Genomic DNA, 16,578 nt, shown 5'->3' on the forward strand with positions numbered 1-16,578 from the left:
AAGTGTGAAAATGTCATTTAACGCGCCATAACAGCTGTCATAATACCGGTGATTTAAAAGTTTATTTACCGCATCCTAATTTCGAAATTTGAGTGTATTGAATCATGGATTCTGATTTGGAAGTAGCTGAACGCATTTATAGTAGTATTTTCCAACAAAATATTCAGTAAGTTTGTAGTATACACAAGTATTTACATACACGTACTGAACTGCACATAACCTCAATAAATCTTTAATATGTACTTGTAGATATAATTGTTTTAGAATAATTTATTTTTGTTTTTCAGCAATATGAATGATTTATTGAATATCGGTAAAATGAATCCTAATATTATATTGCCAGGAAAAGGCATGAATATTTTACATTTAGCCGTAGGAATGGATCCTGTTGAATATGCTGAAAATGTAACAAAATTGCTTCTCAATTATGGCTGTAGTCCGAACGAGGGGTCTGCAATTGAATATATGTATAATTTTAATAGTTCAATATTTTGATATTTTAATAAATTAAATATCTCCCCATTAGTTCTGATGAAGGAATGACTCCATTACATATTGCCTGCGCGTGGGGTCAGCAAAGTATTGTTAAAATATTATTAGACAATGGTGCCGATCCATATATAAGGGATAGCGATAATAAGATTCCATTAGATTATGCTACAGAAAATGAACATCTTGATATTATCGAATGTTTATTTGATTATTATCAAAACGACGATGAATGTTCAAATTCTTCTGAATCATATGTTTTAAGATTAGGTAAGTGGAATATATTTTTAGACTTACATACATATGATAATCATAAATATCAAAAAGTAATTAAAATTGTTCTTTATTGTAGATAAAATTATTATTGATAATGGAACTGTGAAAGGAGAGTATAGAACTTTAGATAATGACAAGTTAAGCGTCGATTCGAGTGAGGATGACGATGAGTTGAATAATTCAGTAGTTCCCTGTATTTGTAACAGTCAAACCGAAAAAAATATAAGCAACAATAATTTACCTATCACAACTTCAAAGGCATCATTCAATGATGGATTTTGCAATAGCAATTCAACTACTAATTTAACGAAATGTTCTGATTATCATAGTTGCAACGACATCTCCATCATGACCGATGACTCAAGCAAATCCATTGAAAATGCATCAAATGATGAAAGTTTCTTAACTGGAATTGCCACTTTAAAATTTACGAGAAATGATAATGATTTATATAGTGTCTTTCATGAATCAAATGATCACAAAATTGAACTGGAATCTTCCATTATTGAGAATTCAGGTACAAAACAAGCGAGTCCCTTTGCTAATTCCCCTGTTCCTTTTCCACATAAGAATTATTACTCAAAAACAACATTAAATTCAAATAAAAAGAGCGCAATTGAAGATGGTTATCAAATAGAGATTCCGTCGCCTAGTGGTAATATGAAAACTGTGGAAAATTCATTGTTTCCTGCTTATTTGAATTTGACTGAAAATGTTTCTGCTGTAAATGTCACATCTCAACTACCTAACGCTAATGAAACTAAAAGTATAATTGAAGAATATAAATATGAAGATAAGCAAGCAGGCATTATTTTGATTGAAAAAAGAATACTTTCAACATCTAATTTGTAAGTATTTGACAATAATTTATTTTTCCACTAATAAATAATAATAAAAAAATTGTATACATGTTCACGATATGATTTTATTATATTTTCTTAATTCACGAAATTCTAGGCTGAAAAGTTACGTTTTAGACAAATCTGAGCAAGTATCTAGAACTAGTTCGGTGTCTTCCCTGCCTATGTCTATAGATTATGATACTGATGGATTGCGTAAAGAATTAATATTGCATGGTATTAGTCCAGGTCCAATCACTGCATCTACAAAAAAAGTCTATCTTAATAAACTATACAGACTCAAGAAAGAAACACCACAGAAAGGGAATAAATGTGAAGATAAAGTAAAAGGCAAAAGTAAGGTTAATTTTTAATATATAAAATTGTATGTGTATTAATCATATGTGAATGCAATATTGTATGTATTTTTTTATTTTCAAGCGTACACTATCGAATTAGAAAAATCATTGCGTGACTTTAGTTGGACAACAAATCTTTCATTATACATGGAATTAGAGGGAAAAATCGTAAAACAGTTTGATCAACCAGATCCACGGAAACGTTGGCGAGAAGGCATAATAAAATCATCGTTTACTTATCTTTTGATGGATCCAAGACTTACAGACAATTTACCAGGCAAAGCTGATACTGTGTCACAGCAAGAGTTATGGAAATCATTTTTGGATTCAATTTTTTATGTTGGAAAGGGTAAAAGATCAAGACCTTACAGCCATTTATATCAGGCGGTGAATTTATATAATGCTGGACAATTAATCTCATCAGACAAGAAAGTTCAATATATATTGGACATATGGAAAGAAAATTTGGGCGTTGTGTGTTTGCATATTTTTCAAAATGTCATTCCTGCTGAAGCTTACACCAGAGAAGCTGCCATGATTGAAGTCTTGAGTCTAAAAAATTTGAAAAACATTAAACCGGGCAATTATTATGGAGTATCTTCAACGTGGTCCCTCAAAGAAAAGAAACATTTGGGAATGTATCTGTTGTACCGAGCAATGCTCATTTTATTGAACGAAGGAGAACGACAACTGAAACCCGCAGATATATGTTGATGATTTCTTCCCTTGTAATAATTTTTCGACCAAGTAGATTTGTATTAAGCTTAATTTTTGATTAATGATTTTTAGATGCCGAAACCTATGTATTTATTGATCTTTTTTATGTATTTTTATAATATTTAGTAATAACCAGTTAACACAAGTGTAACTATGTACATATTATTCAAAACAAAGTACCTGATATTTAAGAATTTTGCAAGTAGTTTTTGTTACTATTTTGTATTTAGCTGAATTAATGAATTGAATTTTCATTGAATATATTGAATAATTTTATGAACACTATATTTTATACTTCAGTGTGCTGTAATATTATGAGCTTAGATAATACTGTAACTCTAATTGGGTACAGCCAAATGTGATAGTACTGATTGGACATAAGTAGATTTATCATATGTAATTATCTATTGTAGCAACCGGGCATACATACATATATATGTATATATGTACATGTAATTCTGAAAAAAAGAGACCCAACACTCGTAGAAAAATATTTTGACCACTACTTCATCAATGAATACTTTTTGTGTCATATCAAAGCAAATTTATAACGTTTGATAATTGGCAGCAGTATTTCGTTATTACTGTTGCTAACCGTTAGCAAATTTTATAGTATAATTTTTATGTACATACTTATATTATAAGTTTCAAAAATATTAATTAAGTTGCAAAATCAAAATATTATTTTTTTTAAAACTATTTCTTATAAAACCATCAAATTCCAAGTGCCGACATGTACCAATTTTTTAAATGTTATGTATTTCAGTAATTTTCAAATTGGTTAAATTACAAATTAATCAGTAATTCTATTTGTTGTATGCCATATCATATGTACTTATGTATGTACTATCTATGTATTGCGACCAGCTACAACAATATTTAACCATCAAGATTACGGATTATTATTGTTTGAAATCAAATTAAGCAATATGTGTATCTAAATATGTTGTATTGATATACATAGATACTATGACACATTTGGTGTATTATATAGCAAATAGGTGTATTATATAGCAAATATGTACATATTTTAATTGGGTAGAACATGTGTAACCAGGGCTTTTTTTCCCATATAACGCGGTAGAACGGCGTTCCAGCACCTTATTTCTTGGTATTTTTCAAACGAATATTCCATATAATATAATATAATTTGAATATAATCTTTTCTAATAAAAAACTTGACAATAAGTGAGTTCCATCACCTTATTTTTTCTAAAAAAAGCCCTGTGTGTAACGATAAATAAAAACTATTTGATTTTAGTATTATCCTGACTTGACTGATTTAATCGTAAGACATTAGCATTTAATGTTGGTAAATACATTTAAGTTTTTTTCTGATTTTATATTGCATTTAATGAATTTTAAAATAAACATATTTAAAAATATTCTTTCTACTTTGTTTTTAGTTTTGTCTTCAATTTATAAATTATTGACCCCAGGTTCTGACCACCTTCAAAAATAATCTATGGCTTACGTTAGAATACCATGAGTAGTACTCCTAATGTGGTGGTTCTAAATTGAAAAAGTGGAAATTTTTTTTTCCCAGTATTGCTTGAAGGTTTTTGTATGGGAGCTCTTTGACCTCGGGCTCTGGCCCCTTTCCAAGAACCGTCAATAGTCTAAGTTGGAGTACCATGAGATACTGTAACAAATTGAATAGTTCTAAATTGAATACTATAGTTTTTTAGTGAACAAACATTCATCTTTTTATATGTAGAAGATAAAATGTTCATATGTACATTTTAATTGAATACATATTCGTTTTAGAGAAACCCATGAATTGTATAATATTTGTTGGTTTGATTGTGATTAGGATTATGATTATTGGTTCAGCAACACAATATGATTATATATAAAATGTAATTTTTTATGCATCATTATATGTATTTTGAATAGAGATTTTATTGTTTTCTTTACAGATGTTCTATTATATTGAGCGATAACAAACATTTACACGCTTTTCTGTTGGCAAGCGTTTTTAAAATCAAAATTTAATCAATAGCGATAAAAAAGTAATCATAAACAACAGATGTTTCCTTGAAAATGAATATTACATACACATGTATATAATTGTACTCATTAGCATACTAATTTTGAATAAATTCAAAATGTGGAATGTTTGTGTTACCAAATGCTAAATTTCGAATCATTTAAAGGAATGTCCTAGATATATGTACATAGGTTTAGGGCAGGGTTCGAAATAGGAACAGCGCTCCGTTACATGAAATCCAGAACCGCAGCATTCTCTCTCGTGAAAAATCCAATATTTCCGTACCCTTTCGTAGATTTAAAAAATCGTTCAGTCTTATACAGCCTTATTCAGAAAACTTGAATATAGTGAATGTATTAAATAAATCAGTAATAATTCATTTGAAAAACCCTCACTCATTGCTGACAAAGATGTCAATCTATTCTGAATACATATAATATACAGTAGCGGTCAATAAAATGTGTCCACCTTAAAATTGCGTATTTTTTAAATTAATTTGCTCTAAATAATTTCTATATCCAACAATTGATCAACAATGATAAGTGTTACATAAATATATTTTCGATTATTTGATATCATTTGAGGCAAAAATATTTTTAAATGTTAATTTTATTTAATTTCTTGTAAAACTGGGTTTTTTGAAAAGATTTTGTCTAAAAAAAATGATTTTTTTCTTCTAAAAATTTATTTATTTATCAAAAAAATTTACTTAAATTATATATAAAACTAATTAAAAACACTAAATCTAATATTTTGCAACCCCTCCTTTATTATGCATCACATCTCTCATTCACGAAGGTTTCGATTAAACTAATATTTTTAACACCTGTAATGTCGTCATACCACATTTTTCCTATTGTATTTACAATTTGATTTCATCTTGATATATTTGAGCACTGATGTCTTGCGCCATCCAACTTGACTAGTGATAGATCGGGAGCTGACGTGCTTGGAATCCAAAGCCGAAATTTTGACTTTTTGCGCCGCGGTCAGTTTAGGATAATTTGGCGTTATTTTAGTAAACAGCACAGGGACGGTATGAATGAGCTGAAAGTCACGGCTAAAGTGACTTAAATAAAAGCAAAGGATCATATTCATAAAATTAAAGGGCATTGAACAAATCCCCAGTCTCCAAAAAAAAGTATACCTGCATTTACCTTAATTTGAAAGTGGATACTTTTTAATTGACCGTTACGGTATATACCTACACATATGAAAACTTTTGAAGATACTCTTCTTTGAACAGTGGCCCATTAAGCTCATATTCTACACCAGTCCTTAAACAATCGAAAAAAAATTTCGAATTTGCTCAAAAACCTATTTACAATCCTTAAGATTTCGAAATCTACAGGAATGATTTAGAATTCACACAGGGTTCTTGTTCCAAGCAAGCATCTCCAATGCCCTCATTTACTGGTTAAAAGTATGCATTCCAAATGGAGAACTACAATATAAATGCTATATTTTGCATAGATAAAGTCATGTTAAATGCTATTTCAATTTTTGTTATGAAATTGTATTGAATTATTGTAAAAAATTCAAACTCGCACAAACACTGTAATACAACGTTGTCAAAGTACACAATCGGTAGAAAGATTCTTATGCAAAATGTGTAGTTCTAATTTAAATAATGTACTAATTGATATACAGGTACCCCGTTGTGCTATTTTCCTTGCTCTCGAACACTTATCTTCATTGTTAGTGAAGTATCTATTAAAATTTTATCGATAGGCGTTATAATCAGATGTCGAGTCTATAAAAATGTGTTTGAACCTCAAAAATTATGCAGTCACATACAAATTACAGCATTGAACATACGTGTTTAAAATTTAAGCGTCAAACAGGTTTTTAAAATCTAGGGAGAATGGATAAGAAGTTCATTTTGTTGTTGGTTAGCTTTTTGAGCTCCTCAACGGCTTTAGATAATGGTTTGGCTTTAACGCCTCCAATGGGATGGTTGACCTGGCAACGTTTTAGATGTATTATCGATTGTAATACTCGTCCTAATGAATGTATAAGGTATTTTTTGTTTAATATATATAAAATTATAAAACATGAAAAAAATGTGTTAATACAAAAAAATATTTTCCAGTGAACGTTTAATACTTAGAACAGCAGATTTAATGGTATCAGAAGGATATTTAGATGCTGGCTATGACTATATTGGTATCGATGATTGCTGGTCAGAATTTGAAAGAGACGAAAATCAAAGATTAGTTGCCAATAAAGAAAGGTTCCCAAATGGAATGAAATATGTTGCCGATTATGTAAGATACAAAATTACGCATTAATTGAATATCATAGTTATTTTTCATTTTAATTTTAATTCATAATTTTTAGGTTCATAGCAAAGGATTGAAATTTGGCATTTATGGAGATTATGGTACGCTAACTTGCGGTGGATATCCTGGAACTTTAGACTATATGGAGATAGATGCCGAAACTTTCGGTGATTGGGGAGTTGATTATGTTAAATTGGATGGATGCTATGTCGAATTGGAGTTAATGGATGAAGGTAAATTAAATGTAATATTTGAAATTATTTCTTTGTATTCTATTTTATTGATTGATTGTTATGAAACAAGGATATCCAAAGTTTGGAGAACTTCTCAACAATACTGGTAGACCAATGTTGTATTCATGTAGTTGGCCTGTTTATCAAGAACTATCGGGTATTACGGTATTGTATAAACTTATTCATATTAAATATATTACATAGAGATATTATGAATATAATATGTAAATAAAAGTATGAATTTAATATTGTAGCCGAATTGGGATTCAATTATAAAAAATTGTAATATGTGGCGTAATTATTATGATATTCAAGATTCTTGGTATAGCGTTGAATATATTATGAACTATTTTGGTGAAAATTCGCGAAGACTCGCTACGTATGCTGGTCCAGGACATTGGAATGATCCTGATATGGTAAATGCCGATCTCCGTGACGGGCCGGAATGTGAAACGCCGGAAAACGCATATATCGGGAGGCAAAGATCGAAAATCGAAAGATCTTAAGTCGAAAGATAAAAAAAGGGTGCATGGTAAACGGTACATACTCACTTAATTTGCGTGAGCAGGATACAACAGGAACAAGAGGACAGGCTTTTCCTCCCGTATTCTGCGCGCGGACATTAATACGGGAGGAAAAACCTGTTCCTCTTGTTCCTGTTGTATCCTGCTCGCGCAAATTAAGTGAGTATTTACGTGAGTATGTACCGTTTACCATGCACCCTTTTATTTATCTTTCGACTTAAGATCTTTCGATTTTCGATCTTTGCCTTTCGATATTTGCGTTTTCCGGCGTTTCACATTCGGGCTCATCACGGAGACCGGGTAAATGCAAATGCGTTTAATATTATTTTTACTTATTATGTTATCAATGTTTGTGTAATTTTTGTTTCTGTAGTTGATTATAGGAAACTTTGGATTGAGTTATGATCAGAGTAAATCGCACATGGCGGTATGGGCTATATTGGCAGCTCCGTTATTGATATCTACCGATCTCGAAGTTATTACAGATCAAGCAAAGGAATTACTTTTGAATAAGGACCTTATTGCGATTAATCAAGATCCACTTGCGAGAGCCGGAATCAGAGTGTTTAAGGTAAATATATAATATAATTCATTTCAAATGCCTGTACATATTATAAGATTTTTAATTTCGATTTCAGAAAAGTGATATTGCTCTGTGGAAAAGGGAAATTACACCAGTTTTGAATAATACGACATCCGTAGCATTGGCTTTTGTTAACCACGACGATAGCGGAGCACCGAAGTTTGGAAATTATACTTTCAAAGAAATGGAGATAGATACTACATATTACTATGATGTTGAGGTTAGTGTAGTTTCTAATTAAATGCAGTTAATTGAATTAACACAGTTCTATTAGTATGATTTATTTTACAGTTTCTATTATTATCACCAACACAAAGCATACGAGTTCACCAAGATCACATAAATGATATTAATTACATTGAAGTGTTGGTAAATCCGACAGGTAATGTTTATTATAATATATACATATTTGTAAGAGCGTTCAACTTGTATTAAATTACTTTAACTTTTCGTTTTTATTTTATGTTTCAGGTGTCGCTATGTTAAAACTTAAACCAACACAAATTGTTAATACTGCAAGTATTTATAAAACTTAAATAGGTACATTGTTTTTTATTTTTATTTTTATGCTGTATATAATTTTCATTGTATTTTTTATAAACTTGTTACTGTCATACTGTTTTTATATAAAATATTTTGAAAGATGTCTTGAATTGAGGTCTATTTTGTAATTACAGTTGATGATAAAAATCAGTTTGGTTTATTACAAAAGAATATTATCTTATCTGCTTGACTTGATTTTTTTTATTTTACATTTTATGGATATTTGATGAAATTGTAATACATTCGAGATAAAAATAAATTGTACAAAATAAGAATGTGTTATTTTTTTCCGTGATACATATGTATGTATATTTATTATCATTAGTAGATTATTCGGAATAATGTGACATGTATATGTTTAAATGTCATTGATAATAATTTAACCAGTATTGCATATGTAATGAGATAAAACACATGCACCAAAAGTTTTAGTGATTGTTGGAATATTTTCTGTGCCAAAAAAAGTAATGATATTTTAAGCAATTGATGCGATTTATATTTGTTTAAATTATATACATATGTAGATTACTACAAAATATACTGGAAAAAATATTTTAATTGATATGTTAAGTTAGTATGAATATGTATTGTACATACGAATTTAAATAGTTACTTCATATGTAGACAAAGAAAAAGTTTGCATATTTTTTAATTGCGCTAATTGATTGAATAGCCAACGGTTTTTAATGATCGGTGCTTGTTTGCTATATTATTATGCTTTTATATATCAGCTATATTAAATCATATAGCTGATCATACGGATCTTGACATCTTTATGGTCAATTTATTAGCTCTTTACAGCACATTGTTTTTCCTTAGAATGTAATTAATGTCCTCTTATTTTATCTATTATGTTGTTTACTATTTTTACATTCCTATATTACTATTATGTTTTTGTCATATTTATATGATTCAATGACATATTTACTTTTATCTATTGATGTTATTTTCTTATGTAATTTTATTTGCCATGTACTAAAAAATGGGCTTTATCTATAAATAAATAATGAAATAAATTTCATCGTCAATTCAATTAAGTAAAACAAGTGCTTAACCTGACAACGACTAGTACTCATATAAGTAAGTAATCAAATTGAAGATAATATATACGAGTGGTTCATTGACTTGTACTACGTGTTGAAATAATATTCTCTTTTGCCGTCCGTAAGTGATAGGAGTGTGCTACCCTGCTGTTGTGCTGTTTCCTTTACTCTCCGGTATTATTTGTTAATAATGGTATATCTATCACAACATTTTATCACTCAACAGTTTAGTCAAATGGTTATAAATATATCTGAGCATAAACACATGTTAGTAGTCGTTTTATAACCATACAAGGCGTACATGTGGGAAAAAACGCTTCGATAAAAGTACATATTGTATATAGAAAAAAAAATCGATATGAAATGAAAATGAAAAAAATAACACTAAATAACTGATTTAAAATATTATTGTTTTGAAATTACATTAGAATGGACACCAAATTAATTTTCGTGATTGCTTGTTTGGTGAGCTCATCCTCGGCTCTGGATAATGGACTAGCTTTGACTCCGCCGATGGGATGGTTGACATGGGAGCGTTACAGATGCGTTATCGATTGTGCATATCGTCCGGATGAATGCATCAGGTATTTGTAGTTTATGTGCAACATAAATTAATATAATATACATACGTACATAAATATATACAAATAAAACCCTAATTTGAATATTTTAGCGAACGTTTGATATTGAAAACCGCAGATTTAATGGCATCATTAGGATATGTTGAAGCTGGGTATGATTATATAGGCATCGATGATTGTTGGGCGGAGCACGAAAGAGATGAAAATCAAAGATTAGTTGCTAACAAGCAAAGGTTCCCCAATGGAATGAAATATGTTGCCGATTATGTAAGTCTGATTGTGAATGATGTAATTCGATTTTTTGTCGTTTTAATTGAAATATGTAACTTTAAGGTCCACAGCAAAGGATTAAAATTTGGCATATATGCTGATTTCGGTACTTTGACATGTGCTGGATATCCTGGAACTTTAAATCATTTGGAAATTGATGCTGAAACTTTCGGTGATTGGGGAGTTGATTACGTTAAATTGGATGGGTGTTATGTTGATGTTGGATTAATGGATGAAGGTAATTAAAAACTGTAGATATTTTAAGCCTTAAATGTGTACTATCACCAGTGGCGGCTCGTCCTTATGGGCTACAGGGCTGCAGTCCTCCCAGTACAGTACAAATTCATGCTATTTTTGTCATCCACATGGGCTACGGGGCTGCAGACCTCCCAGTATAGTACATATTCAAGCTATTTTTGTTTTCATTGGATCACCGGTTTGGTTAACGAGCTACTACAGCCTGAATAATCTCTGCAGCCCCCCGACTATAAAATCTCACGAGCCGCTACTGACTATCACTGGTACACCCTTTAGGATAATACATAATGCTCTCCTTGTACACATTGAAAGGCATTTCTTTTTACATGTGTACAAAGTATGTATATGTATATATAATAATAATAATATCATTATGTCATAAATATTTAGGGTATCCAAAATTTGGTGGTCTTCTCAACAAAACCGGTAGACCAATGTTATATTCTTGTAGTTGGCCAGCATATCAACAAGAAAAAGGGATTATGGTAATTTTATTAAATATATTTTTTTAAATTAGAAATATTTTAAATATGTTTAAGAAAATTTATAATAAATACTATAGCCTGACTTTGATTCACTCATTGAACATTGTAATATGTGGCGTAATTATGATGATATTGAGGATTCTTGGACGAGTGTTGAGACTATTATGGAGTATTTTGGTAATCAATCACGAATGTTAGCAACACATGCTGGACCGGGACACTGGCACGACCCTGACATGGTAACTATTATTCTTTAATTAATATTATGTTAATGGCATATATTTTTTAAACAATAAAATATAAAATCGGTTTTAGTTAATAATAGGAAATTTCGGACTCAGTTTTGATCAAAGTAAAGTTCAAATGGCAGTATGGGCTATATTAGCAGCTCCATTATTAATATCTACCAATCTCGGCACTATTAAACCAGAATTTAGACAGATACTTTTGAACAAAGATATCATTGCTATTAATCGAGATCCACTTGGGAAAGCTGGTTTTAGAGTTTTGAAGGTAAAGCACATATTATATAATAATAATATATTAGAGTGTATTGACATACTGATGAAGCACTGAAGTGTTATATTATTTATCAGTATTGTTTTATTTAAAATAATTTCATTTTCAGAAAAGTCAAATTTCGGTGTGGAAAAGAAACATTGTACCAGTTAAAGACAAACATACATCTGTAGCAGTGGCATTTGTCAATCACAATGTTAATGGAGCACCGCGATTCGGAAATTTCACTTTTGAAGAATTAGAAATTGATACTTCATACATCTATGATGTTTATGTTTGTATTTTTTTATTTTATTGTATTTTTCCGGTTCAATTTCAAAATCCATGATTTTTTTTTACTTTTTCAGGATCTTTTACCGTCAAAAACACAAAAAATAATGGTATATCAGGAAAAGAGTAATCATCGGTTTGAAGTTTTGATCAATCCAACAGGTGATGATTTATTTGATCGAGTGTACTTTATTTAAATATTTTTTGTATCAAAATATATTTGTTTTAACAAATTTGATTTTTATATTTCAGGTGTTCTTTTGTTAAAATTAGTTATAAAGGATTCTATTGGTGTTTACAACAATGAAGTTTAGATCTTATTATTCATGGATATGTTTATAAGAAATGTATTTGCATATTTATGTGTATATAAGATATGCCTACTCTAAAATAAACGAATACTAAAATATATATTTTTTACTTGTCAATACGTATTTTAAATTTAATGCGAGAATTATTTTTCTCGGAGTGACGTATCTAAAGAAATTGAAATGATGATTATAATCTTGACAATTGTATGATATGTAGTTATGATATTAAGTAACTTTTCATAATCTTAAGAGCTGTTGAGTTCTAAGAGCTATGAACGTACTTAATTCAGTTAAATACATACAATTGGATTAAATATAATAAATACCGAATAAAATTTTTCAAACAGTCAAATTGATTAACGCTATACAGGCATTAATACTACAGACCAGAGGTGTCATTCTATTGGTTTACATGGGTTTCCAGAAACCTGTTGTTCAGAATCAAAAGTTTCCGGAAACCGGTTGTTTGAAATCAAAAATTCATGTCATTTTTGTTAAAAACTGTACAAATGTTCAATCATAAGTATAAGGAAGTATAGCAAATAATCATAAGTATAAGGAATAATCATAAGTATAACAAATGTTCAATCATAAGGTATAAGGAAGGACCTTTATTCCGTTATGCACTCTTAACTGTTAGCCATTCAATGTGAACTGCACAGCTGCGCTCGACATTTTTTTCAACTCGCAAACTTTCTGCATCTCTCAGTTTGGCATATAGTTCGATTCAAAACGGACGTATTTTTACTTCGGTTTTACTCGATTGAATTGTTAGACTTTATTTTCATTTCCGATATATGTACATATATACATACATCATCATCATCATCATTTACAGCCATTCGCCATCCACTGCTGGATGAAGGTCTCTCCAACACGCTTACACTCGTCTCTGTTTTGCGCATCACTCATCCATCTCATTCCGCACATTTTCCTAATTTCGTTCACCCATCTTCCTTGCGGTCTTCCTTTTACTCTTTTGCATTCTCTCGGGTACCATTCAAGCACTTCTTTTTTCCACCTTTCGTCCATCCTCCTAGCTACGTGACCCGCCCATTGCCATTTCAGTCTCTTCACTCTATCCACTATGTCCACTACCCTTGTCATACTTCTCACCCACGTGTTCCGCTTTCTGTCTTTCCTCGTTATGCCAAGCATACAGCGTTCCATACTTCTTTCAGTGCATTGGATTTTATGTAGCATCTTGGCGTTCAGTGTCCAAGTTTCACATCCATACATCATCACTGGCAAAACGCATTGATCAAAGATCTTTTTCTTCAGGCAGAGTGGCATTTTTGATTTAAAAACAGCATTCATCCATGTATGTATATATATCAGAAATCCGTTGTTCCGAAATTGGGATGACACCACTGCTACAGACGAATTCATTATACGTGTTTCTTTACTCTCTCGTATATACTTATCTATTTTATGAATATCAGTTAAAATATTTTATCATTAGACGTTTTAATCAGATGAGTGCTTTACTTGCCTATAAAATCTATTTAAACATTGAAACGTGTTAGTAGCAATTGCTTAACTGCAAGCGGTAAGTGTTTGGCTTCTAATTCTCGACAAATAATACCATTTCCATTTAATATACAGTACATATTTCAGCAACAATGGATACCAAATTAGTATTTCTGGTTGTGTGTTTGGTGAGCTCCTCCTCGGCATTAGATAATGGATTGGCTCTAACTCCTCCGATGGGTTGGTTGACATGGGAGCGTTACAGATGTATTACCGATTGTGCATATCGGCCAGATGAATGCATAAGGTATTATTTTTTTATTACTAAATTCATAGCAACATGTGTAACAAGATATAAGTTTTTTTTTATAAATTTTAGCGAACGTTTAATTTTGAAAACAGCAGATCTGATGGCATCAGAAGGATACTTGGAAGCTGGATACGATTATATAGGAATCGATGATTGTTGGGCCGAATTCGAAAGGGATGAGAATCAAAGATTGGTTGCTAACAAGGACAGGTTTCCGAACGGAATGAAATATGTTGCTGATTATGTATGTTTTATCAGTTAATTATTGCACAATAATTTAGTATTAAAAGTTTGTCAATTTGCCTAATATGTTTTTTAAGGTTCATAGTAAAGGATTGAAATTTGGTATATATGGAGACTTTGGTACTTTAACATGTGGTGGATATCCCGGAACTTTGAATCATATGGAAATTGATGCCGAAACGTTTGGTGACTGGGGAGTTGATTACGTTAAATTGGATGGATGCTATGTTGATATTGAATTGATGGATGAAGGTAATTTAATATTTACTATCATCTTATTTTAAAATGAATAATTTTTAATGATTTCAAAAGTGGCAAAATATGAATATTAAATAATTTCTAAGGATATCCACTGTTTGGTGAGCTCCTCAATAAAACTGGTCGACCAATGTTGTATTCATGTAGTTGGCCTGTATATCAAGAAGAATTAGGAATGATGGTAATATATATTTTTTATTATATATTACTTAAAAGATTTATTTTCTATCAATTATTTTGAATATGTGTAATGTTTAAGCCTGACTTTGATTCTATCATAAAACATTGCAACATGTGGCGTAATTATGATGATATTGAAGATTCTTGGAGGAGTGTTGATGATATCATGGAATATTTCGGTAAAAATTCTAAACGACTTGCGACTTATGCAGGCCCAGGACACTGGAATGATCCTGATATGGTTTTTTTTTTTTATATATTTCAGCTTAAATAGTCAGAATTGAATGATATAATAATATAAAAATCCAATTCTAGTTAATAATAGGAAATTTCGGACTCAGTTATGATCAAAGCAAAGCCCAAATGGCTGTATGGGTTATATTAGCAGGTCCATTATTGATGTCTACTGATCTTGGCGATATTAAACCTGAATTTAAAGAATTGCTTTTAAATAAAGAACTCATTGCAATTAGTCAAGATCCCCTTGGGAAGGCTGGATATAGACCGTTGAAGGTAAAGTGAATAGGTACAGTCAATAGTGAATATTACACATTGGTCTTTTTCTTAAAATAAGAATTTCACTTGCAGAAAAGTCAAATTTCTGTTTGGACAAGAGAAATTACCCCAGTTGTCAGTAATCGTACATCTTTAGCAGTTGCATTTGTGAATCATAATGACAATGGAACACCGAGATTTGGAAATTTCACTTTTGAAGAATTGGAAATTAATACTTCAGAACCTTTTAACGGCTATGATATAGAAGTATGCACAATTTAAATTTAAATATAATTAAAATTTATCAACAATTATAATCAATCTTGTTGTTGTCCTTTTCAGGATTTGTTGCCATCATCAACACAAAAATATACAGTATATCAGAGTAATGGCAGGTATAGATTTGAAGTACTGGTTAATCCCACAGGTAAAATAATTTTTTTTTGATTTTGATTTTTATAAAATTTTGTAATAAGCTTCAATATTTTTTACTATGTAATTTCTTTTTTTTTTATAAAAATGTACTTTCTTATATTTCAGGCGTTCTTTTACTCAAACTAACTGCTAAGGCGTCGTCGTAAATCTTTTAAATTTGTCTTAATGTATGATTTTTTATACACATTTGAAAATAAATTTTATATATAAATTTTGACTTTTATTAAATCTGTTGTTTCCCAGTATGATATTTTTAGTGACAATAATTAGGGTCAACATGAATGATATCTGTGTATTAAAGATGATTGATTTGATTAAAATCTTTAGTATTATATAATCATACATGTGATTTCACATTTTAATCAGTCATTTATTTCGAAAAACTTTATATTAAGTTAATCTAATCAAATCAATCAAAATCTTCACTGGAGCATTTCACATCTTCATAGTTACTCAATATTTCATATTAAGTTCACTAAGGATTGTGAGCTCTTTTTCCTATTATGCTGTAGATTAACATTAAAATAATATAATACAATGATTACTAACCAAATTAAATTAAATTGTAAAATAGAAATTGATCAGTAGATCAGTAGCTATTAAAATAGATATAAG

General features: G+C 30.2%; 4 protein-coding genes across 7 annotated transcripts; all 4 read left to right on the plus strand.

Annotated features, from left to right (window-relative positions):
- Window positions 1–4,058, plus strand: LOC143919822 (uncharacterized). The gene is made up of 6 exons (XM_077442362.1): window positions 1–166; window positions 288–449; window positions 527–759; window positions 842–1,613; window positions 1,723–1,961; window positions 2,046–4,058. The coding sequence occupies exons 1-6, from the start codon at window positions 105–107 to the stop codon at window positions 2,675–2,677; spliced, it is 2,100 nt and encodes a 699-aa protein (XP_077298488.1). The 5' UTR covers window positions 1–104; the 3' UTR covers window positions 2,678–4,058.
- A 2,286-nt stretch (window positions 4,059–6,344) lies between these two features.
- On the plus strand, window positions 6,345–9,100 carry LOC143920300 (alpha-N-acetylgalactosaminidase-like). Its single transcript, XM_077443122.1, has 10 exons — window positions 6,345–6,689; window positions 6,763–6,937; window positions 7,011–7,185; window positions 7,256–7,350; window positions 7,440–7,601; window positions 8,083–8,280; window positions 8,348–8,512; window positions 8,584–8,674; window positions 8,764–8,832; window positions 8,970–9,100. Exons 1-9 carry the CDS (start codon window positions 6,535–6,537, stop codon window positions 8,826–8,828), a joined length of 1,281 nt encoding a protein of 426 aa, XP_077299248.1. The 5' UTR covers window positions 6,345–6,534; the 3' UTR covers window positions 8,829–8,832; window positions 8,970–9,100.
- Window positions 9,101–9,187: 87 nt separating this feature from the next.
- LOC143920301 (alpha-N-acetylgalactosaminidase-like) lies at window positions 9,188–12,687 on the plus strand. Of its 4 annotated transcripts, none has more exons than XM_077443124.1 (10): window positions 9,188–9,299; window positions 10,307–10,462; window positions 10,552–10,726; window positions 10,793–10,967; window positions 11,378–11,472; window positions 11,550–11,711; window positions 11,788–11,985; window positions 12,101–12,265; window positions 12,339–12,423; window positions 12,514–12,687. In XM_077443124.1, exons 2-10 carry the CDS (start codon window positions 10,308–10,310, stop codon window positions 12,573–12,575), a joined length of 1,272 nt encoding a protein of 423 aa, XP_077299250.1. In that variant the 5' UTR covers window positions 9,188–9,299; window position 10,307; the 3' UTR covers window positions 12,576–12,687. The 4 variants fall into 4 exon arrangements, with proteins under 4 accessions (XP_077299250.1, XP_077299252.1, XP_077299251.1 ...); XM_077443126.1 differs by lacking the exon at window positions 9,188–9,299 and adding an exon at window positions 9,591–9,915; XM_077443125.1 differs by lacking the exon at window positions 9,188–9,299 and adding an exon at window positions 9,926–10,052.
- Window positions 12,688–14,032: 1,345 nt separating this feature from the next.
- On the plus strand, window positions 14,033–16,172 carry LOC143920303 (alpha-N-acetylgalactosaminidase-like). The gene is made up of 10 exons (XM_077443127.1): window positions 14,033–14,121; window positions 14,190–14,349; window positions 14,422–14,596; window positions 14,673–14,847; window positions 14,940–15,034; window positions 15,113–15,274; window positions 15,349–15,546; window positions 15,622–15,795; window positions 15,871–15,955; window positions 16,069–16,172. Exons 2-10 carry the CDS (start codon window positions 14,195–14,197, stop codon window positions 16,107–16,109), a joined length of 1,260 nt encoding a protein of 419 aa, XP_077299253.1. The 5' UTR covers window positions 14,033–14,121; window positions 14,190–14,194; the 3' UTR covers window positions 16,110–16,172.
- The last annotated feature ends 406 nt before the right edge of the window (window positions 16,173–16,578 follow it).

This window comes from Arctopsyche grandis, chromosome 12 (assembly GCF_051622035.1).
Source record: "Arctopsyche grandis isolate Sample6627 chromosome 12, ASM5162203v2, whole genome shotgun sequence".
Taxonomy (NCBI): Eukaryota; Metazoa; Arthropoda; class Insecta; order Trichoptera; family Hydropsychidae; genus Arctopsyche; species Arctopsyche grandis.

Bases quoted from the DNA above. Each gene is read 5' to 3' on its own strand.
- LOC143920300 (XM_077443122.1), top strand. From the start codon at position 6,535: ATGGATAAGAAGTTCATTTTGTTGTTGGTTAGCTTTTTGAGCTCCTCA. The intron at 7,602-8,082 runs GTAAATGCCGAT...TTGTTTCTGTAG, and splicing joins ATTGGAATGATCCTGATATG to TTGATTATAGGAAACTTTGG. The intron at 8,281-8,347 runs GTAAATATATAA...TTTCGATTTCAG, and splicing joins CCGGAATCAGAGTGTTTAAG to AAAAGTGATATTGCTCTGTG.
- LOC143919822 (XM_077442362.1), top strand. From the start codon at position 105: ATGGATTCTGATTTGGAAGTAGCTGAACGCATTTATAGTAGTATTTTC. The intron at 450-526 runs GTCTGCAATTGA...TCTCCCCATTAG, and splicing joins GGCTGTAGTCCGAACGAGGG to TTCTGATGAAGGAATGACTC. The intron at 760-841 runs GTAAGTGGAATA...TCTTTATTGTAG, and splicing joins ATCATATGTTTTAAGATTAG to ATAAAATTATTATTGATAAT.
- LOC143920303 (XM_077443127.1), top strand. From the start codon at position 14,195: ATGGATACCAAATTAGTATTTCTGGTTGTGTGTTTGGTGAGCTCCTCC. The intron at 14,350-14,421 runs GTATTATTTTTT...TATAAATTTTAG, and splicing joins CGGCCAGATGAATGCATAAG to CGAACGTTTAATTTTGAAAA. The intron at 15,035-15,112 runs GTAATATATATT...GTAATGTTTAAG, and splicing joins AAGAAGAATTAGGAATGATG to CCTGACTTTGATTCTATCAT.
- LOC143920301 (XM_077443124.1), top strand. From the start codon at position 10,308: ATGGACACCAAATTAATTTTCGTGATTGCTTGTTTGGTGAGCTCATCC. The intron at 10,463-10,551 runs GTATTTGTAGTT...TGAATATTTTAG, and splicing joins CGTCCGGATGAATGCATCAG to CGAACGTTTGATATTGAAAA. The intron at 12,424-12,513 runs GTGATGATTTAT...TTTATATTTCAG, and splicing joins AGTTTTGATCAATCCAACAG to GTGTTCTTTTGTTAAAATTA.